This window comes from Thunnus albacares, chromosome 15, assembly GCF_914725855.1.
Source record: "Thunnus albacares chromosome 15, fThuAlb1.1, whole genome shotgun sequence".
Taxonomy (NCBI): domain Eukaryota; kingdom Metazoa; phylum Chordata; class Actinopteri; order Scombriformes; family Scombridae; genus Thunnus; species Thunnus albacares.
This window is the reverse complement of record NC_058120.1, coordinates 21,500,730-21,524,524: the sequence shown is the minus strand read 5'-3', so window position 1 is coordinate 21,524,524 and position 23,795 is coordinate 21,500,730. Positions and strand designations below refer to the sequence as shown.

At 41.3% G+C, this 23,795-nt stretch overlaps 1 protein-coding gene across 4 annotated transcripts in view; it reads right to left on the bottom strand.

Moving 5' to 3' along the window:
* slc25a21 (solute carrier family 25 member 21) overlaps positions 1-23,795 on the bottom strand; it is a 111,268-nt gene that overhangs the window by 13,115 nt on the left and 74,358 nt on the right. For 3 of the 4 annotated variants that reach the window (XM_044374206.1, XM_044374208.1, XM_044374209.1), the window contains 8 exons: positions 19,873-19,956; positions 11,241-11,307; positions 10,393-10,452; positions 7,609-7,716; positions 7,317-7,481; positions 5,517-5,698; positions 4,336-4,388; positions 2,669-3,780 (listed from right to left, as the gene is read on the bottom strand). In XM_044374206.1, the coding sequence (XP_044230141.1) occupies positions 3,719-3,780; positions 4,336-4,388; positions 5,517-5,698; positions 7,317-7,481; positions 7,609-7,716; positions 10,393-10,452; positions 11,241-11,307; positions 19,873-19,956 (781 nt within the window). In that variant the 3' untranslated portion in view covers positions 2,669-3,718. Of the gene's footprint in view, positions 1-2,668; positions 3,781-4,335; positions 4,389-5,516; positions 5,699-7,316; positions 7,482-7,608; positions 7,717-10,392; positions 10,453-11,240; positions 11,308-19,872; positions 19,957-23,795 lie in introns of those variants that run through there. The other variant, XM_044374207.1, reaches the window with a different exon arrangement.

The window sequence follows — 23,795 nt, the reverse complement described above, 5'->3', positions numbered from 1 at the left end:
CTATAACTCTTTGCAAACATTAGTGAAAGTCTTCCATTGTGTGTTACAATTTCTAATATTTGTTTAACTGTTACATGTCATAAATACTTTTTTTTTTTGGGTTGGATTTAGGCGTGTGTAAGACATAGCAAATTAGAGCGTAACTGTTGCGTTAAAATTTGGGATGTTTTTGCTGAGGACTCCTGGGGTGAGGTGGAGTCCATGTACATTCAGAGAGCCACAAATAGGCTCATTGGCCTGCGGTCTCCAAGGTCATCAGACATCTGACCCACATGCGAACCTTCGGTAGCCACAAAAGGGGCCAAATAGGGCCTGTCAGGGCTAACGCAACGTGTTCATTACAAAAGCAAAGCACACAAACCCGGTTGACAAATGACATGTTTGCAAAATGATGCAAAAATACTTTCAAGAATGTTTTGAGTGGGGGAAATGTAGTGTAATAAATTACGAGTGAGTCTGGCAAGCCCCGTCTAGCCCTGCAGTAGAAGCCAGATTACTGAGATTTAAACAAACTGGGTTTCATGAAGTTGGAGATGAATAACTTGATAAAAAAATCGCTCACCTGCTCTTTTACATGGCATTACCTGCTGCTGAGAGTTCAGAGGGTGCCCATGTTTCCATTCCTCCTGTGTTACAGCATAAACAGTCCCTCCATGTGACTGTGTCAACAGTCCTCCCCACGCAGGGGCTGATTTGACTTGGAAAGCACTCTTCCCCGCATCCAGTGGTCACGGACCGTTGCTCAGGGATCGTAGTGTTTTTTTGACCGTATGTGAACCACATCACAGGGACGTGATGATCATACACTCGCTGTACCAGCCAGCCCTCACGGCCACCCCTACCATCTACCATCCATCATGTACAGTAAATGATAGTTACCACCAGCCCTCTGCCGTGAAAGGACAAGAGTGGCATGAAAAAGTCGTTACATGCTCTGTTTTTTTGCCTCAGCCTACACACAACAAGGCCAAACAACTTTTCCTTTCAACTAAGCTATATGAACTGAGCACAGTCTTGTTAGTCTCCTCTGACTCATACAACAAAATTAAAATGTGGTCGTCTTAATTGACACCAGTATTTAAAAAATAGGAACAGTGTGTTTTCTAGACAGGAGGAATAGCTTCTCAAAAGCCTAATGTTGGTCAGCTTTATGGAAGCGAGGACTAAAGGCGTAGTTTCAAAAATAGGGGCAGACACGTGTTTATAATTAATGATGTTGAGTCTGACTTCAGTGTCATATGGTTATCTTTATTTCTCCACATGCAATCAGAAACAAGACAGCTATTTCCAGAGTAACACAGAGCAGGGTATGTAACACTGGCTGCATACAGCTCTTCATGCGTGTTTCTGCTCACTGAACATTTTTACAAGAAGCTGACAACAGCCAGAATGTTTTCTTAATGCCTTAAAACAGCAATGTTGAGCAGACAGGTGAGTAAAACCTCCTAAAAAAGAAAAGAAGAAGAAGAAGAAAAAAAAAAAAGCTGTGTTCAGAAAAGCACATGGTTCCATGTCTTTGGTATGTCTGCATGTGCCCCCCCCCTGTGTTCAGCCAAGTGGACATAAATCACTGCCTTTTTAAACGTAGTGTAAATCCTGGACATTTTAATATATTAATCATTAACCGTGCCTGCACTGGGAGAGACAGGTACAGCCACGTTCAGATTGCAGGCTTGTCAAAGTCAGAGCCACTGAATTGAAATGTCACGGGTGAAGATGAGGAAGGTACATGGCAAGGGTATAAAGAAAATGAGGAGGAGTGGACTTTGCCGCTGAAGATTTATGATCAGGACAGTGTGCAGGGAATTCAGGTGAAGGGTGGCTCCGTTGCTTAGCTACCTGCAATACACGCAGCACATGTTACAAGCTGTCAAGTCTGAAACAAACATACGCATTCAGCACTCTATTACAGAAAGCACAGGTTAAGCGCTTACAATTCCATCAGTCTGCAAGCCGCAGTTGTTAGTCTATCACCACAGGCCCCCGGGCAAAAAACCAGAAGCCGTTCCATTTTGGCAGAGAGAAACTCCCACATTAATGATGACTGTCAAATGGCAACGTGGCTCAGTATAAGCTACTACCAGATGAGGTTAAGATGAGTCTCTTACAGAGGAGTACTAACCCTAAGGCTGTGCAACAGGTGTGTGTGTGTGTGTGTGTGTTTGCGTGTGTGTGTGAGGGTGCATATTTGTATAAGAGATAGATTGGTAGAGGGAGAGAATGCGTGCGGCAACCCTCCCATTCCTGCAGCCACATTTGAATTTCTTGAGCTTGTTGTTTTAGCTTGTACAAAGCTATGCTCAGGCAACGACTCCCCACCACCGAGAGAGAGAGAGAAAGAAAGAAAGAAAGAAAGAAAGAAAGAAAGAAAGAAAGAGAGAGAAGACTGACGCTCGGTTGAGTAATGCAACTTCTGCGACTGACAGGTTCTCAAACAACAAAGTGCTCTGATGGGAAAAGACGAGGAGGAGGGTGATGAAGTGGTAAACTGTAGGAAGGTGATACGCTTATATCAATGCCAAGTTAAAACATTCCCAGAAGAGGCAAACATGCAACAACACAAACTAGTTAAGGTGCTTAACTCACCCCCAAAACACACACTCTCACACACACACACACACACACACACACACACACACACACACACACACAGAGAAAACAAGTGAAGTTACATTTTTTTTCTTTTTATTTGTTACCAATACACACAAGTACATTTCCACAGATGCTAACTAAACTGATTAAAAAGATCACTGAGATTAAAAAAAAAAAAAAAAGTCAAATTAACACAACTTCTTACCAATAAAAGCTTGAAAAATAAAGATTTTATACCGAGTCCAATGTATAGGAGGTACATAAAAATATTAGTCATAGAAAAACAGTAGTAGGCCTCATTTTCAGTGTATAAGATTTGCAAGGCACTGTCATGTCTGTTTGGTTTGTTTGAGACATAAGGCTTAGTACTGTAGGTGTGATCACAGTGTATATTTGCGATCATGTAATCCGTGACATGTATGAAGACGTGTACATACAGACAAGTATGTATATGTGTGCGCGTAGACTCCACCCGCTGCAGTGGGCGGTGGCGGTGGCGGTGGTGGTGCTGTAGCTGATTTCAAAAGCTGTGTCTTAATGAGCAGTTTACATTAAAATACGAGTGATGTTTGATGGAGATGGATGATCCACCGAGTCCAGCGGGGCTCTGGTCATGTCGGTCGAGGAAGTGAGGCTCATCTGAACTCAGTGTGTGTTCAAGTTTTGTCATATAACATGTGCTGTGCAGCTACATAAAAAAGTTGTTCTATACATGAGTGCTTTATAGTGGAACTGGAGTCTGTGATTGCCATGTAAACATGAACCCGCTCCATTGTTGCAGTTTTATTTTTATTTGAAACTGAACTTAAAAGCTATCGATCAAGTAATAAAAACTTTTGGGTTCTACTATAAATGTATTTGCCAGTTTTCAAACACTGCAGCTGTTTCCAGCTGTGTTGCAGCACTTCCTGAGAAACTGACTTAGAATGTAGCTAAAGAAAAACTATTTTCATAATCTAACATTTACTGTGATGCTGATTTGGTATTTTGCAGACTAGTAGTGTATATATTTAAAGGTAAAAAAAACTAATTTGGTCTGACCCAACTGGAGTCAGTTAACAATATTAGTATTGAGGCACAATCCCTAAGGCACTCTTGTAGGTTTCCTTTCTTTTTTTTTTTTTTTTTACCAGTTCTTCTGTAACCATCCAGACACATATTCATAGACCAGCAGCATCACTGCCCCACCTGTAGCCAAACAGAAGAGAAAGCCACAGTGAACCCAAATTTTCCCTGCAACTGAATAAATGAGGTGAGCGACCTGTCCAATAGGAACTAAGATTTAGTGTCACATGATCTAAAATGCAGATTCTGTGGTTTTGCTGCCCGAACAAGTAAAATTTCTGAGGGACAAGCAGAAATGTATTATTGATGAGTAACACATGGTTGCTCTATTTAAATAATGCATATTTGGATAAAAGCAACAAATATAATAATGTCAGTTATAAATTAAAAATTCTGAAAGGGAAGTAGTGTTTGTCCGCACTTCATTTCATTGGAAACGGTCATACAAAGTTGAATTTACTGCTAACATGTTTTGTGAAACTCTGCCTAGATTAAAAATGTAAGAGTTCAACATGAAAAAAGTATTTTTAGCTCAAAGATTTTAGTTTATTTACTAATCTGAAAACATATTATTCAAACAAAATATTAGGTGAAGTTCAAACTGAAACCTGTTGTAAAAAGGCAATATGTGATTAAAGGGATGATTTTAATGTCAGTATAAGATAATTGTTTTGTTACCTGGTCCAAGCCTCATTATTTTGGGCACCAACCCCTTGTATAGTGCCATGTACCTATAGAAAAAAAAATACAATGTTAATGATGCGCGAACACAAAATACCAAAGTTAAAATGTGTAAATACTGTCAAGATCTTAGTGTGAGACTATTGTTACCTATGAAGTATGTGTGTGCTAGTGTACTTGCATGTTAAGTGTGTGTGTTTGTGTATGTGTGTGTGTGTGTGTGTGTGTGAGTCGAGTTCTTGCCTGGCTGTCTGTCTGCTTGCCTGCCTGTCTCTCACCCTGTCAGGTACATAGTTGGGGTCTAACGGCGAGCGCTGGCGAGTACCTGCCTCTTAATGCATTCAAGGTGATCAGTGGCTGCCTGCCTCCGCCTCGTGCTCTCTGTCCCGCTCCCTGCCCCCGCCACTGATGGCGTTAATAAGGCTCGACCCACTTCCTCCCTGGCCCTCTGTCTGATTAGATTGACCTGTGGAGCGCCGCGCGGCTCGTTAGGGTCTGCTTAACGACGTCTCCCATAGGGACCACTAATTAGCTGGGACTGTGTTGTGTTAGAGCAGGGGACTGGATGTGGCGGAGGGGGCACCCTCTCTGCACCCCTGCGACGACAACGTTTCAGTGCCGTTCCTGCAGCCGCCCCCAAGGCTCCTGTGTCCACTAACTACAAACATCTCGCTGGCCCTTGTCTAGTGTAGCTGCATGGGGGAAAGTGGAAAGCCTGGGGCAACTGCTAACATAACATACATCTTTCCTTGAAGCTTCCATTTAGAGCTGTCATTCTCAGCGGCTTGAAAATATGTTAACATTTACTGTACAACTGACACACTGCAGAAATGTATGATCACACACGTGGGGAATACAGCCCAGAAAAGTAACGTCACTATTTTGTTTCCATTCATCGGGATCACAGCTTTGCATCAAGCTATTCATGCACTTCCCCTGCAGTTGGAGACGGAAACTCACACCGCACAATCAAACCCTGCTAACTTGTAGCTGCAGCTGCTACATTTGTCTTCTCTGACAGCCAGTTTTGGCAGATAACCCACAATCAATTGCTAACAAAACAGACCAAGTGCCTCATTAATTCTTGGATGCACCAGCCTCTGAGGCCAGTGACATCTTTCTAAAATTTGGCCAAAGTATCCCTTACTAATCCCCCCCCCCCCAATCCATGTCCATACCCCTCCTCCCGGTACACCAGTGCCATGGTCTGGAAGCAGGTGCGGTACTTGATCTCTCCCGGTACTGGCTGGGGGCCTTGGATGCGGCTCTTGGCAACGTCAAAGGGAATGTTCACGCAGGAGGAGATGGTCCCAGACACCATGCCAATAGCAAACTTCCTCAGGAACTCAAGCGTAGGGTCCTGGTGAAGAAGAGGAGATATGGGAATAAAATAAAACCACATTCTTAATGGAAACATTTCTAGAGTGGGCACCAGATATATTTGATGGCACTAAATATAAATAGTAAAAAACATTAAGTAGTGAGATGGAGTTAGCAAAATAAATCGTGACACATTATGTGTACACAGTATGCATGTGAGCGAAAGTGAGGGAGAGCATGAGGGGGCTTGTGCATATGATTGCAAAGCTGGCATGAAAGCCCTGATCATTTTATGGTAGCGGGGGGCAGATTAGTGCTTCCTGACTGTGGCGCAGCATTCTGATTGGCTGAACAGAAGCACATGTTCTTTGGGGAGCCAAGACAGAGGATTTATAAACAGGGTTCATGCAGGCAGACTGGGGAGGCATATGGGGACAATTTGGGTAATTGGGCTGTGACTCGGCACAGGGGTATTACTGTACCAAAGAAGCCCAGACTCAGAGAGCTCTGACGGCTAATTGGCCAGGATATTTTTACAAATGACAGCAGCCTCTCTGGTCCAGGCCTTTCTCAAGCGGCTGGACACCCTGAGAGCTGAGGTAAATCAACAGCTAATCCCACTTCTTCTCTTTTTTTCAAGTGGGATGTGGGGAACGGGGTAACTTACCCGCGGCCTAAGTACACCCATCAACTGACTTCCTAACAGCCTTAAGCAAACATCTCCTCACACATTCACTTGTGAATGATTGCAGTGTGCTATCTGCCTCCTCTGTACTATTCAAATGATGATATGAGAGAGGCCCGAGCCCGGCTGGCTGAATTTGACTATGGACATGTTTGAGTTGCAAGCTCATTGCTCATGTTGCTGACAAAAGGGGCTTTGGAGAAATGCCACCATCAGCCGAGCCAGTAAGCTGTTGGAGGCCACAATATTTATCCTTTGCTGCCTCAACAATGGCGGTCGTTAGCTTCTCACAAACAGGATCATTCCATCAATGTACATACCAATGGATCATTCCCAAAAGCGATGGCCACAATCTAAGAACAGAGCTATTTGAGTCATCCAGCCACATAATTATCATTCGCAGAGGATGACCACTTGGTTCTCTGTACATCATGCGTCACTGGAAAAATGTAGAAAATATAGCAGAGCCTGGGCTCTCACTGTAACCTTCTCTTGAAAATAGTACCGTTGTCTGCTTCCAATTAGTTCATTGGAGTTAATCTAATGCTCCAGTTTGTACATGTGGAACTGGCGTATGGTAACGTTTCCATTAAACAAAATTAACTTTTGTTTGGGCCATCAGGCCCTGCCGGATGTGTAATCTGAAACTTTGAGGATGTTATGAGGAGCAAACAGACGAGGTATTAGCGGGGCTGATCTTACAAGCTCCTCTCTGATTTTTGCTTCCTCCTTGCTATGGCAGTCAGGCTAACTAATCATACTGTCAAACACTTGCTATTCCCCTCTGGCTAGGTGGCTGGGACACGTGTGTATCATATAGCCTGAGGTTAGAAAAAATTAGGTGTAGTCAAGGTTACAAACACCAAAGCAAAGCTTACGTGTTGTGTGTCTGTCATTTGACACAGAGTTTGCATTTGTGGGTGAGAACTAAAAAAAAACACAGTATGATCATAGATTTTGATTAGCATATTACCGGGTTGGTAGGAATAGCATCCTTGACATTGAAGTAGAAGCCAAAGTAGATCATGTTGAAAACTCCATGGCGTCCCAGTGTTGATGTTAATCCTTTATTCAGGCCCTTCAGTCCGAAGCCGTCTGTCTTAATGATGCGTCTTGCTTGAGAAAACGACGAGGGTTGCTGTATTGGAGAGAGTGAATTCAAAAGGAGGACATGTCAAAGGCTGACACAAAACCACCGGGCCTCTGGAGAAATGTCCACATTACAGACACTTTACAAGTTATGACCGTATTTTATTTCGATCAACCTCTTTGAAGGAATCTCTGTTGGCCTGGAGACTGACTTTCACCACCTCAAACGGATTGACGACAAGAGCCTCAGTCAAGCCTGAGCCGAGCCCTGCTGCAGACAGCGCCTGTAGGGGAGATGGACATGATTTAGGGGAATGCAGAGATACTGTTTGGGTAGATACAGAGCAGAACAGACAAACTGATGCAGAGAATAAGTGAGATTTCCAGTGTCGGGCTGCAAGGCCTCAACGCTGAATTGTAGTTTTGCTTTCGGAAACTTGTTCCCCGAGTCTTTTTGTCTGGTCTGAAATGGACATTTACTGCTGTCACGTCTGTCATTGTTGTTATCTGACAAATGTTTTAAGACACACAAGACACCATTGTTTGTTATCGTTTGAAAAAAATGTTAGATGACAGACGGGAGAGAGAAGGAAGTAAAGGAAAGGAAGTAGGAATGTGAGTGACGTGGTAAACTTTAAGATTCAGCATAAAAAAAAAAAACAGTAGTTCAAGGAAAAAATAAATGATTTTCAAATAACTAAAGCTCTGAAATTCATTTTGCTGATGCGATATAAGTTATAAAACAAAGTATTTATGACTATATATCCCTGATATGTAATTAATAAATGGATGTTCCAGCTTTATTATGTATTTGCATGGACCCCAATATATCTGCATGTAAGTGTGTGTGTGTGTGTGTGTGTCGCGTGCACGTGTGCGTGCTCGCAGAGAGGCGTAATGGGAACATGTCAAGAACGTGTCTATAGCTCATTACTCTTCCTGCCTCTTTATCCTGCTGTCAGAGCCCCGGGACCCATCCTCTCAGACATGCCTGGCAATGTTTACACAGCCAGCCAGCCACGTTTTAATTCCTTATTTGTATTATTACTGTGTGTGTCCTCATTAATCAGAGTGAAGGCATTCAGCTGTGCCATGCTGAATAGGAGAGAGAGAGAGAGAGAGAGAGAGAGACGTTCGCAAACCAATCTGTAATTCACTCGCGCTAATGATCTTATGTGATTACAGTACTTGATATGTGGGGGCCTCTGGGGGGGAAATGGGGTTAGAAGCACTTGAAGAGGAGGAAGAGGAGGAGATAGAGAAGGAGGTGGAGAGGGGAGGGGGGAGAGAGCATGATGGATGGGACAGGTAAACATTTCTCCACCAATGGCTGTAAAAACAAGCCGGGGATATGCGCCGTGCCGGGGCAGCATCGGCTCCGAGTTTACAGGTAAGCCATCAATCACGTCTTGACACTTGGCTGCCACCTGAATAGGTAGTGTGTGGTGACCGCACCCCAGCAATGTGAATCTGTCTTGCTTAAAACTCTGAGTCAGTGTAACAGAAACCAGATTACTAAATAAGGCTGAATGTTCGCAGCCTGTGGTGTAACCAGTCCACAGAATTAACATCCTCCAACAAACGTGCAGTGTGTCCAGTTTAATTAGGACAGTGATAGGTTTGTCATTATTTTTGGCTTTACTGCAGCAGATTGAATTTGAATTATGAATTTATTCTTTTATAAGAGTTTGGGGTGGAGGCTGTGATCTTTAAATAGTTAATATGTGTAATAAAGTTTGTGTTTTAATCTCATTTTCATCGTTTCATTTCAAATCCAGTGCTGAAACAAAGCTGTCCAAAGACTTCCAGTAAGGACTGAACTCCACCAGTGAAGAAAAAAATATATGAGCTTGTAATATTTTAGTAAGATTACATTTGAATTTTATTTATATACAGTCTTCTGTCTTTTTTTTCCTCCCTCACTTTCAAATTTTGTCCGTGCTAATCACCATACTTTCTTTCACACTTGGAACCAATAAAATCAAAAGAAAACAATGCCTCTGTAATAAACCAAAAAGGCTCCTGACAAGCTGCCAGTTACATTGGCTTTACACAGAGTGTCAACAACCACAATTTTGCAACCTTTTCTTCTGGCTGCTCTGTTGCCTGGAGTGAAACTTATATCGTATGGGTTCAGGCAGAGACATGAGGTTTTTTTAGAGCCACCCCTGATCAGCTGATGTCCCTGAATGTCAGCTACACACCCATTCACGTAAGAGGCAATCTATTTTAAATGCTTCCTACGTCTAATTAAGTGAAGCTTTCGTGTTTTAGAAGTAAGAAAAACTGATTCAAAATCAACAGTCTGTCATGTGGTTTACTCCATTTGTTTAGAGAGGGATTGTAATTTTTTTTTTTTTTTTTAAAACTCTACAAGCTAAAATGTATCCGTATGTTATTGATTCAACTTTGTTCATGGACTATTAGTTACCTTTATTATTCCATCTATGATACCAGACATTTGAATTCATTAGTCAGTCATCTAGGATGTTTTCATATGTGTATAACACCTGACAAAATTTTACGCCGGATTAATTTTCTATACTGTCTAATGTTGGATGGCTCTCTGTTTAAGCAGGAAAGCTGCCATTATGTCAGTTTTGTATTTTCCATAATAGTAAACTCTGAATGGTTATTTAGCTTAGAGCTATTACAATTATTATTACAATAATATGATATTGCATAACAGGTGTAGACACATCAGAGTGAATGAGTAATAAATTATCTGAGTGTACTCATGAATTAGCTGCATTCGAACATGAAACAGCATTGAAAACTTTTGGCTGGTAAAATTATTCTTGGCATTTGCCTTTCGTAAACCAGCCTCTGGCAGGTGAGGTGAAACGACGATTTTTGACACTGGGTCTGATGTTCTTCCTGCTCTCTGTGTGCGTGTGTGTGTGTGTGTGTTTATTTTTCAGGTGAGAGTGTATCCAGGTGTTTCTGTGTCTAAGACTCACCACGCCAGGAGACAAAGGGGTCAAATTCAGCACCTTCTTGTATTGCTCAAAGGTGAAAAACTACAGTGGAAAGATGGGGATAAATGAGCTGTCAGAAAATGCATTCATGAACTGACATCTTCACACAAATACACAGCCGCGTATACACAAAGATACACGTTATTACACACTTGGTTGAGCTTTGTATCTATTGAAAATTATGCAGTACTTAAAATTTTTACACCACAGTCTGTAAATGGGGAAAGTCTAATGCACATTCTTGAAAGGAGAAACATCCCCTGATTTATTTATCTGAGCAAAAGGGCAAAATGCCAGCAGAGGCGTCTTAATCGGAGCTTTAATTTGCTTTAATTCTTTGCTCCAGACATTTCTCACCATCAGCCAGCTTTGTTCGCTGTGTGAGTGATTACCCCATCTTCTCAGTGTGAGCGCTTATTTTTAAAGTTCACACATCCTCGTCTCCAGCATCTCATTACAGAGCAGCTCCATGCCAGGCATCAGGCATCAGGCCACCCCCACCCTCGCACCCCATTATATACTAGTAGGGAGCCAGAGATGCTAAGCCTGCCTACAAACATATCAAAAGATAGGGCTCAGGGGAAGGCTTGCTGTAAATGCTTGTAAGCCAATATTTGGTAGGCCAACAGAACAAATAGAGTGGCTGAGAAGGCAGACACGGTGTGGAAGGCGTCATGTGTTTAATTAACATGGGTGTACCATGTTAGAGCCACTGCGGTTGGAGTGTTTTCATATGGCAGTTCTGAGTGAAACCAGAGCCCGATGTTTGCATCACACCTCCAGAAGCTTTGCGGCTTTCTGTGAACCAACATGCACATCCTCTATCTCACCTTGACCGCTCTCTTTGGAGTCTCCGCCACAATCGGAGGCAAGATTCCCTTATAAAAGCCGAAGATCCTGTAGAAAGAGAAAATAAATGGTTACACAGGTAAATATGACGACTGTTACTGTTTTTCCACATCTAAAACAAGGTTAGGCTGCCAAAAGGTAAGGTAAGGTTACTTTAGATTCCAGGAAGACTTAACCTCCCGTAAAACCACAACTTGTTTTTACACCGCGGTTTTGTGCGAATTATACAAAAAAGATATAAGGTGTTAATTTGTGTGCTTTAGAGGAGCTAGCAGGCAAATTTCTTCACCTTTGAATGTTTCCAGTCTTTATGCTAAGCTAAGTTAACTGTCCCCTGGCTATAGCTTCACACTCAAGGGAAATCTCATCTAACTCTCAGCAAGAGAGCAAATAAACGTTTCCTACAATGTCTAACTATTCCCACAGCAGTGGTTCAAATCATGTACATTTTACATAACAGCTAACCACTTAACAAACCATGGAGGTGTCTTTGAAATTTGACTGTATTTTTTTGTTTTACTGCTCCAGGTAGCTACTGGTTTCAATTAATGTCTGTAAATCGATTGGCATACTCTTGAAATCCATCACAATGAACCTCGAGTCTGCATTAATTTTTTGTCAATGTTGCACTACTTGAATAAAATAATGCTTTTAAAGAGGATAAAACGTGCCCTCATCCATGAGTTGAGTGCAGCATAAAAAAAAATCCAATTCCAGGCACTCAAGTGGATGTTTAAAAGGTAAAAAGCCTATAATAAATATGGGCTAATACATTGAAAATACAGCAATGTTTGCCTTCGTCAGGGTGTTTCCAGAAGCGCTCCTGTTTGTATTTCATAATGCTGTACAAACTTTGAAAGTAAATCTACACTTAAACTGCATTCCCCTGCAATGACATTATAATACGGACTTTCCACTGTGACATGTATCAAGTGTCTGCTAATTGAGTTTTATCCTGTTTGGAAATAAACGTAAACCAATGGCTTCCTGGACCAGTGAGAAAATCCATCTAAAAAGATCTGTATTTGTAGTGAAAAGGGTGCTCCAGCGTCTCTATAAAGTTGAAAGACTTATAAAAGACACATTAAAAAAAGGAAAGGTCACAAAGAAAGCAAGTGAGTCTTTAAGTCCTGAGAACGAGTCTAAATCCTACATTTCCCATGATGCAGCCAATTAACATCTTTTCTTTCTTGCCTGGCAAATGCCCACATCTTTAAAACTCTACACCTCCACTTTGTAACTCTTTCTGTTGAAAATGTGTAGTCTCCATGCCCAAGACTAGGGTCATTTTCTCATACATGATATACTCCTCTAAAAAACCACAGACTTCCCTGGTACAGTTCTTCAACATGGCCCCTGCAGGAATCAAACCTCTGACAATATTAAATGTAGACAGCGGGGCTAATACCGAGTTCACAAAATGGAAACAGAAAGTACATTGCCGCTATTTGGCAACAGAACCACTAGGATATATTTTAAAACCACAAACCCTGGTAAACATGTTCTTTAGGAATCTGCGGAGGAAATGATTTAAGAGTTTATTTCCACTTTTGATATACTGGATGTTTCAGAAGACGGTAGCTGTATAATTTTAGTCAATTTGGACGTTTGCCTTAGCTCAATTATATGTCCAGCCATGATTTAAAGCGTACTTGGAGGCAGGAAAAATAATAAAATGATACAGTGAGTTATGTATATAGAAATGTATGCCTACATTTTACACAGGCTGTATTTTGTAAGCAATCAGTTTTATGGAGTATATTTACAGAGTGAATGGACAGTCTGGTTAGATTTATGCAAATTCCCCTTTAACACACATGTTAAGACACACTTATTGGATGTTTCAGAATTGTAAACAAAAGTCTAAATTATCTTTCTTTTGAAGTGTTCACAATCTTTCTTTTAATTTCTACCCAAAAACTAAACTATACAATGCATCTAAAAACATTAATTAACCTAAAACAAACATTTTACAACTACATTTCATTCTTTTCTATATAAAGATGACATGTTTTTACTCATGCGGGTAAATCTGGGGAATGTAATGAAAGAGGAGGTCATCACTCCCCATAAACGCCTCGCACCAGTCTTTGACCGTACATGCGAGAGGATTGTAGTATGTTTTCTATTTTGCAAATGAGGGCACGAGGCCTGTTTCGTATACATTGAGAAGTGCATACATGTGCATTTCCCTCACCGTCACCGTCAGTGAAAACATGGGTGTATTAGTTGATTTGTTTGAACTTGTAGTAGTTTACTCTAACTGGCTTGGGCAGATGATGTTAGATAAGTTGTCAATCAAAGAAAATTATACAGGTACTCGAATGTTTTCTGAGTACACATTATGTCTTAATCCTCTCTCAAATCTGTGACATTAGGAGGCCCCAATAAACTATGAAAAACTACTCTGTGTGGTTTACAGCACGTCTGAAGCATCAGATACCACTGAGTCATTAGCTGTTGTGTTGACAACAAACTGTCACTGGCAACAGCAAACTACTTTTCCTCTTGCTCTCATTGTTAAATGTTGTTTTAAGGGGTTTGTGTCAAAGTGAAACAGGTAAAACAGGTTGAAATCTTTAAACAAGAGAAACAGTAAACACAACATCTTACTGTACATTTTGGAACCAATTCAGATATTTAAGAGACTGTGGGGATCAATTAAATAATTATCTCCACCCTCATGCATTTTTGTACATAATTTAACGACTAACCACCAAGAATAGATAAGTGTTACATGGTGCATTAGCTTGATATGGACCATGAAGTATTCCTATAAACTTTATGCAATATATCAGATGATAATATCGTACACACTGTTTTTATTAAACATAATTTCAGTGACTTTTTGAGTCTTCTCTAATTGTACATTCATACTATGAACGACATAAATCAAAAAAAAATAACAGTGTGGCCATTAATTTCTTCAAGGTACCAGGAAAACCTAAACCAACAATCGACAAACCTGTCGCTGTGCCAGGATGACTTTTTTTTTTTTTTGCGGTCAGCAGCTGTCAGAAACCATTCACATTTCCACACTTCCTTCTTTCTTTATCAATGGGACATTTTTCCATGAGCTAAAATTTCTGTTAATGGAAAATGCAAAATATATAAGTTGTTCACAGCTGTTCAAAGCTTCCTAGTTCTGGACTACTTTTAGCTATTGATTTGAAATTCAGAGGAACAAACAATGTTTAAAGTTACAGTAAGTTGCATGACGTAATCGATGAAAAGCTTTAAAGTCACAGTATCATTTTTATTAGTCCAGGCTAGTTAAGAATAAAGGTGGAAATATTCTATATTTTCCTACTAAAAACAACAATTAATTCATATTAAAAGCTTGATATAACTTGTTTCTCTGTGCCGTGGAGACCAACTATTGTCCAAAAACTCTTTAAAAAAAAAAGAATCAGTGAGCCACACTGTTGCATTAGGTGACGTGTTGCTTGTTTACGATGAACATATTGTAATTAAGTTTGTTTAGATTGCTACTCTGTCCTCTTACTTTCACTGTAATTCTGCTACATATGAAGGTTTTTATCCATTTTTTTAATTTTGAGCTGAGTCGGGACACCTGTTACAAATTAGCTGTTGAGCTAACCCCAGCACATTTACATTAATAATGTTAAAGTGTCAATGTTGATGTTAATGTGCACTGTCACCTATAAATAAACAAATACAATAATAAATTTGAGTCTGAGTGCTGTATATTTACAACCACACTAAATCTGCAACTGAAAAAAAGGTTCCCGACAAATGTATTATTTACTCCGGTTTGAGTAATATTTGCTGAAACACTTCCCAGCTGTTTTAGTAAATTATTTGTCATTTTTTTTAAAAAGGTGGAAGTAAATATTTGTGATCTGCTTTTTAAAGATTTATTTGTTCAGAAGGGACTAATGTGCTTGAGGCTGAGAGCCTGGTAGGGAAGTCGAAAAGTATTAAGAGTATTAAGATTTTTTCTGTTTTTGTCTGTGGGTTTATTGGATTGTGTACTGTTATTTCATGTGTTTTAACTGCTCTTGCCAGACGTGAATATCTGGCATCTTACCCACCTTTTCCCCCTTAGAGGAGTGCAATGGAAATAAGCTTTTAGCTTTATTATATTTTAGCCTAGATAATTTTACTGTATGTCAGGACTGGGTGACTACAGCCTTGTATGTACTTTTCTTGTTGTCAAATAGATCTATCGAGAGATGGACTGACGGTCGGGTTTGGGAGTTGGGAGGAGGGGTGTGTGTGTTATGTGTAAGATGATTGTGATAACACTTTAAGTATAAATGTAAATGTGTATTTGAATGCATCTGTGTTACATGTTAGCCTGTCACCATCCTAGGATATGTATATACTATTTTATATATCAAGGCATTGGTATTTATCTTGGTGCATATGCATAATGCATGCAAACGTGGGAACAAATAAAAAAAATATTTTTAAACATGCAAAGGATCAGGACCAGGTTGCTTGCAGGTGAGACAGAAAGAGAAAGTATAAGGGAGTGCATATTGATATTGAACACAGGTCTGTGGACAAAGAAGACAACGTGGCGTGACCGACTGTATCCTGTGAACAGTGGCACCAGCTCTGTTGTGGCAACATTGTCTACAAGTCAACAGAGATGATCTTGGTAGATCGGATCTGAGTGTAAATATTTATGCTGCTGGCGCACATTTTCACTGAATATAATCTGAGAAGGACAGGCCATTAAACTTACACAGAATGCACAGCGGCGAGAACGCCTTCCAAAAACAGCAGTGAACCACGGCTAATTATCAAAACACTTGTCATCAGGTGACAGAGACGACCTATTTCATCAACACCTGAAGTTACAAACGTGCTCCCGGCTCTGGGTAATAGAGCAATCATAACGCTGGAGTAAGGGATTATGTTGCAGGAAAATCCCTCATACGAGCAAAAAAAATTAAACCCTTGTATCTTTGTGTAAACAAGTTATTTCAGTCAGACGGAAGGCCCTTCCCTCTGCTCTCTTTGTCCATGCAAATGGTGGCCACAGATTTCCCGGGTGTGGTCAGACTGGGGAGCCACCAGGTGATGAAGGAGGAGTGAAATTTGTTACAGAACAAATATGGCCTCTAGTGAGTGGCCATCATTTGAATCCTAATTTGATTTCCAATGTAAAGTACACACTTAGTCCCTTTTTGGCTTTCCTAAACAAATAGCCTCCTGAAGGAGAGTGGAGGATTGGGGGGCGTGGGCGAAGCTGGATATGCGTGTGTGTGTGTGTAGTAGGTGTGTGTTTGTACGCGCTTGTGTGTATGATTTGTCTTTAATTTTCATAAACCTTTCCTTTTTTAACAGCCTCCATCCATCTGGAGAGGAGGCTGTTAAAAAAGCGCTGACAGAACTACCCAGACAAGACTAATTAAATAAAATGGCCAATAATAGCAATGAGCTACATTTTATTATTTCCTAACAGTAGATACGTTTAAATGCATATATTTATCAGAAACTCTTTCTCTCTCTCTCTCTCTCAAGCGCAATCTTTGGCTGTGGCTGCCTCTGTTGTTTTCTATTAATTTTCACGGCACTGCTGTAAGGAAATCCATGGGAAATATGAGCTGCCCCAGGGAACTTTTTAACATGTAAACAACAGGCATGCTTCATCTGCAAATATTTTCACTTTCCCAGTGTCTGCTGTAACCTTGACATTGTCACTAAATAACAGTATAATTAACAGTGAGCCAGATTCACGAGATGAAAGCGCCAAAACACGTTTTACTACTTTATGCAACATAGGATCCATAATAACATGCGTTGGTGTATCCTGCACACATCATGAGGTAGTAATTATTATTATTAATTCACATCCAAAGTGAGAGAAAAGTCAATCGTATGATTAAACGTGCTATTTCCATAGTGACGGGGTATTTGCAGGTGGGTTACTAAAAACAGATTATGGGAGGAGACTTTCCTTCCTGCTCTGACAATATGGTCCTACAGTACAAATATACATCCTAATGCACTTCAGTGAATTTAGTGTAATCCATAAGGGGAGTTTTGTGTATTATGATACCTTAAAATACCTCATCGTATTTCTAAATAAAGTGAAAAGTGGAACCGTGTTGTGAAAATCCACAAGCTCATCTTTTTTGTAATTTGTAAGAATGAAATACTATTAACCTGATTGCTGCTCTTCATACAAACCCTGTCTGTTTCACTGTAGCAAGCACATATGTCATTTGGTGGACACGCTTATCTGCACTGCTGCACACTTCCATGGATGTATATATTTTTTGCATGGGTGGTCCCAGCTGGAGTCATCTCCCCCCCACCCACCCCTCCCCCTTCAGCCCTGCAGCGTTAGCTCCAGGCATTAGTCATTGATCTACTGTACGCAGTCCAACACGCTCTGCTGTAATGCATGGACCTTTTTAATATTCCTGTGGCCGTGCTTTGGGTCCCGACCCAGTCTCTGGATACCACACTGGTAAAGAATGCTGGAGAATAGAGTCTTTTTGTTTGCCTCCAGACGGAAACACTTAACACATGCTCATGCTGCTGCACCCACATGCAACAGAAAAAGGAGCGTGGCTTGTTAGGCAATACACAACTGAGTGTTGGTGAGCGTAGTTCACACTGTCACACACTTGTGAGTAGAGCAACAAGATTTTATGCTGTATTTTCCAGATTTAATAGCAACCAAATGTAAAATTTTGGCAAAGTTCATTTTTTTTTAACAGTTTTTAAAACAGAAATAATACACACTTAAAACAAAAATGTATGTTGCTGCTGTACAAAAAGTGAAGTCTATAGGTCTAGTTATGGTGTCCAGGCTTCACAGTCTCTTAAAGATGGTGTCTCACATGTGCACATTTCCATGTCTTTCCTCAGTTTAATCACCGCGCTCTGAGCTGAGAGCTCAGGTTTTCTCCCTCATTGCCTCAGAGAGAGAGAGAGAGTGAGGCCTGGTGTTAACTCAGTCCTGCCATGAGCTGACGAGAGATGTTTATTTTTAATAATAATTCTACAACAGTGGGGCCTAACACTATTTGTATAAATTATAACTAAGTGGTTTGGCCTGGAGGTAATCCATGATGTGCTACTGGGGAGTGATTACAGCCTCAGCAAAAATATACTGTTAGTGATAATTGGTTGACACGAAAGTGGATCTTCCATCTGTGGGGACTCTATAACATGGCTTTGTTGCGCGTGTCTACAGTTGTATAGCCTACACTTGATGGCATGGATGCCGTTTAATTTGGCAAACGTTTTATTGTGTCAGAGAGTTCTCTGGAAATTCACGCGGACCTACTCCCAAAGGACACACCCAAAAAGCATGCAGGCACAAAGGCATTAAGTTTCACACTGTGAGAGAGTGTGTGTGGGGTGAAAAGGGGACAGCTACTGTAGCAGGATAGCTGTGTCTGTTGAACTACAGCCAACGGAGGATTTCCAACTGTCACTGGCCGGCCTCTCACCATGCGCTTGCTCACACCTCGCAGCAGATCAACTTTATATCCGCTGTAAAGCTGTCATCTCGCCGTAAACAGACCGAGTGGCAACCACTTTCTCCTACGCCTGCACTGTCTCACAGACCTGTCACAAGGAAGACAGAGGAGGAGGGAGCGTGGCAGGACGACTGTCTTTTTAGTCAGTTGTGAAAGTTTTACATTTAAGGTTTTAAGGCACCGACAGCTTCGCTTTTATCCGGTTTGAGTTACAGCGAGTGATAATGTATGTTCAGTGACTTGCTGCAGGATACTTCCTCAGTACACACGGCTACTGACAGACACATAAGCTGTTTTTAAGTGATTGAACCTGCAACACTTTGAGCTTTCCAGCGACTAGACCAACCTGCCACCATGTGGTTTAGTTACATTTGAATAAATTATAAATGTCACTCATAATAACGCTGACTACATATTTTTTCCCCTTATGTATTGTCACTGTGATTGTGATATTACTTACAATGATACAAAGGTGTACAATAACTTAATATAAAAGCTACATCATAAGCAAATACCAGTTGGATTAATTTATAGTGTAGTGCATAATACTTCATTTAGTGTTGGTCACTGTTGGCCAGCTTTGGATTGGACATTGAGTCTTGTGCATTACAATGTTTTCTTTAGATTAGCATATTTTGTATTCTTAGATAGCTTTTATGCATTATTTGTATGAATTTGTGTGCAAACCTGCCTCACACTGCAGATTAAGGGACATATTAAAGGATATGGCTGGCCATGTTCTATATTATTCTTACTGTCAACAAATCTCATGTGCAGAGCCAAACCAACAACTGATCCTTCTCACACATGATACTTACAAGTATCGTGTGTGTATCCAAAGCCTTATATATCATATTCTGATATGACAGTCTGACAGTAATAGTTTTTGGACAACAGAGGTCTACGGCACAGAGGAATATGATATATAAGGCTAAAAAAAACAAACAAACAGCGATATCATTCAAGTATTTTGAATCACATTAAATTATTACAGACAATTAATATCACTTAACACAGAGGAAAAAGGAGAAAGTGTTTCTTCCCTGTACACAAGGAAAAGAAAAACCGATGTCATTGGCAGAAGCCTAATTCAAAACATTATTTTTTTAACTTTAGTTGGCAACAACAGTCGTGGATAACCTACCCCTCTCTGCGGAAGATGGTCCGGAAGCAGTCTCCCAGACTCTTGTAGCTGGTGGGGTCACTGGTTCCCCTCTGGATCTGGAACCTGCAATTACAAAGTTCTCATTAAAAGCTTGTATCACACTAGTTTCTGTGTTAGGCGCTATCATTACAGAAATCTCATTGTTGTTACTTGTTAATCTTTTTTTGTCTTCTGTCTTTATTGTCGTCACTATCTGCGTAAATTAAGTTGTGACACCTGTGTGTAAAATACACTTTGAACAAATTTGATCTTTATCATAAATGAGCTCATTTCCCTCCTTATTTTCCTTGCCTCTCCCTTTCATCTGTCTTTTTTTCCCCCTCCTCAGCCAAGATGAGAGGCTCCTGCCACCAGGTCCCCCCAGCGCAGGGGAGAACTAAAACATTTATTTAACCCAACCGATCCAATTAGCCACCCAACTCCCCATGACCAGGCCATTTGCAGCAAGCTTTTCGGCTACTAACATGCTAGTAAGCCTAGTGTAACAGCTCTTCAGTTACGTGTAAATTTTTAATATGATGGAGCCAGTCGAAGGACTTTTTGTTGTATAGCAAACACGCTGGTACCGCCCTAATAAAGGCTGGAGAGCTGTGTGTAAATCTTTTACATGAGAGACCAGTTGGGGGCGAAAGAATGAATAAATGGTGCCTGTTAGAGATGAAGAGTTTCAGACATCGAGACGATAAGAAGAGATCTCATTATATACTGCCATATGGCTTTGACATGGATCCTAAACTCCAACAAAAAACACGCCAAAATAAATGGTCGGATAAAATTACCGATTATACACTCGATGAGTTGATTGAGTGATTAATGAAACACAGCGAATGAAAGCCCACTTCAAGGTGGAAGAATTTAAATACTTTTAGTGCAAACAAAAAAAATCACATCAGGGATTTGGAGGGTAGAAAATGAGGCCGAAGTGAGGAGAGTAGGAGGGAACGGGACAAGAGAAAGATTCCCTCCTCATATGGCTTCAACTGCCAGGTCACAAGGTCAGCAGTAAGTCGTCCATGCGGGTGCCTGATGGGGCCATAAAGAGCCCCCAGGTTCCAGTGGAGGGGGAGTTTAGTGGGGTGAGCGGCCTTTCATATCGCTAACAGATTAACATCTTAGAGGGGTGTCCCTCAAATCCTATTTGGTGGATTCCCAAATAGCTTGTAACCCGTTTCTAAAAACCAGTTAAAACAGCACAATAAATAGATGTCTGACACCATATTAAAGAGAAGAAGAAAAGAAGGACTCAAGGTATGAGGGGATGGTGGAATGAGGGGTGTGGAGGGGGGCCAAAGACCCGGAAGATTTAAGACTACTGGGGCTTGTAAACAAATTCAAATCTGGCTTAATTAAAGGCATATGATGCTGGGGTCAAGGATGGAAGGGACCCTGTCCCCAGTCTCCCCCTGTCTCCTTTGCTCTGCCTGCCTCGACCCGAACCGGCCCTGAGAGAGTGGGGTTGGCAGGGCCGTGGTCCGGTTCCAGCCCCCTGACTCCACTCGTGACCCCGGGGTCACCTCATTTCCTCATGGCCCTCTCCTACCCTGCCATAAAAGCCAGGGACCAAACAGCAAGGCCCAGGGAGAGGGAGATAATAGGGAGGACCAGAAGAACTTGTGGCAGCAGGGGAACCGTCAGGCCCCTGGCAAGGAAGCTGCACTTTTCACAGCAACCACCAGTGAAAATTAAGACTTAAAACTTCAGTCAGTTCAGGTTAAATGTCCTGTTTTAGAGGGTTTATACAGACAAAAGGCTCTAGTTTCTTTTCATAAGACCTTAGTGAATAAGGAGATATACTTGTTGGCTAAAGAAGATCACAAAACAGCCTCCACAGCTCTGGCAGATTCACTTGGCCTTGAAGTCAGCCATGCGGATCGTAAACTCTGCAGACAGAAGACCCAAGTAAAGCCCTGGGGCTTCTTTAAAACACACTGCTCCGAGCATCTCCTTCAATCATCAGCAAAAGCTAGCGGAGATACAGCATACTCAGAGGTGATGAGATCTGTGAGTTCATGAAGAGTCCCCCCCCCCCTCCTTTCCCACAACCCACTTTCCCCATGTTTGTGCTTTACAGGCCCGGAGCTGCCCAGGTGAGGGTGAAGGCGAGGGCAGGTTGGTGCTTCTGTGAGCGAGACAAGCACTCTGGGGTAAATAATCCTGAAGACCTCATCCACCTGACCTCCACCGCCTATAAAAGTACAAATTCTAGGCGTCCACAAAGGAGTCAAAAAGGTAAATGAGGGCGGAATTGCAGGCTAGAGCCCCATTCTTTGTATTTTTATGGACAGGAGCACGGTGTTTGAGGTCCCTACAAGGCTGTGTCCGCTACCAGACCCGGGTGGTAATGGGCTCAAATCGGGGTCCAACAAGACAGGCTGTCACCTCAGAGAAGACGAGATGTTGAGGTGAGGCTCATTAATGATGGTGTTAAAAAATGCCTATGGGAAGGGGTAGGGGGGTTATTGGATTGATCAAAAGGCGGAGGCTTGATGGGCCTACTTTGAAAGAGGCAGGCTGTTCTTTTTAGGGGATCTGTTAAAAAATATGCCCTAATAAATGAGGGGTATTCCCTCAGTGGCACTAAGTGCAAGGCAATTTTGATTACTGACTCACTTTTATAATTTAGGATCTAATAAAGCAGATATCAAATCATATTTACAGCTATTCAGACAGTTCAACATATGAATTAACACCTCTATATCGAGAAATGATAATCTAATAACAAAAGATAACAGATAGTTATCTTTTGCTTATCTATTATACCGTAATATTTCAAATTGTGCAATTCGCTCCAAGTATGAACGTTATGATTTATGTGTGTTGCTGTGTATTTGGACTGGTTGCTACACCGAGAGCCTTGATCTACTCATGCCTTCACATGTGGAATGCCAAGTGCTTTGACAAAAGCAGGAGAGAGGCAAAATATATGATTGAAGAAAAAAAAAGTGAAACACCAGGGGGAAGGGATAAAAGTTGGGCAATTTCTCATGTTAGATCTGAAGTGCATAAGACAATCCAGAAGGCAACATAAAGGGGAAATCTATTTTTTACAGCCAGACAGTTAATTTTAATGAGCAGGATCATAAAGATGGTAAAAGTCCATTGCATTGGTACATGAGGTTAAGAGCACTTTTCCGACCTAAATGATCCAACATGGCAAAGACGGCCAATTATGACTTTAGCCATCCAATCATGCTTCACAGTAAAAGAGTGTAACCAAAACTAAAATTGTCCCTCTGATCCAATTGCTTGTTTTGACAACTCATTGTTGTTGACAACAGTGCTGACTGACTCTCTCTGAGTAGAAACTGATTCACTGACAAATAAAAAAGAGCATAAAACAAAGACACTTGATTTTAAAAGAACATGACAAAGTGAGCAAAGACAACTAATACTGATAGACTGAATCTTTGACAAACTGTTAGAGGAAAAAAGTGTTTGAGCATGGCAGTTGGAGGCCAATAAAGACAAACCTTTGGAGAGCAGAATAGGAAAATAAAGACGAGGGGAAGAAGAAGTAAGATGGGAGCAGAGGGGAAGTGATAAACCTTTGGCGCTTGTGACACGGCAGGCTGTCAACGCTTGATCTGAACCAGGCCAGGTTGGGTTTCACCAGCACCACAAACCTACTGGACCTGGGACGGCCCTGGTTACGAGTAAGGCTGCGGTATGGATAAGGGAGAAAAAGTTACTCTGACTGTTAAAGGGCTACGACATCCTTCTGTCCCTCCAGATTCTTTCTGAAACCGATAAAACTGACTCTTCTTGTTCCCTATAGTGATGTTGGGACCAGTTTGCTGGTCCAGATGTCTGCTCATATACTGTGACCCCTGTGACCTGAGATCAGTCTGTGTTACCATGGAAGAGCAGGAAAAGAGGTGCATAAAACAGCACGGGGACAGCTG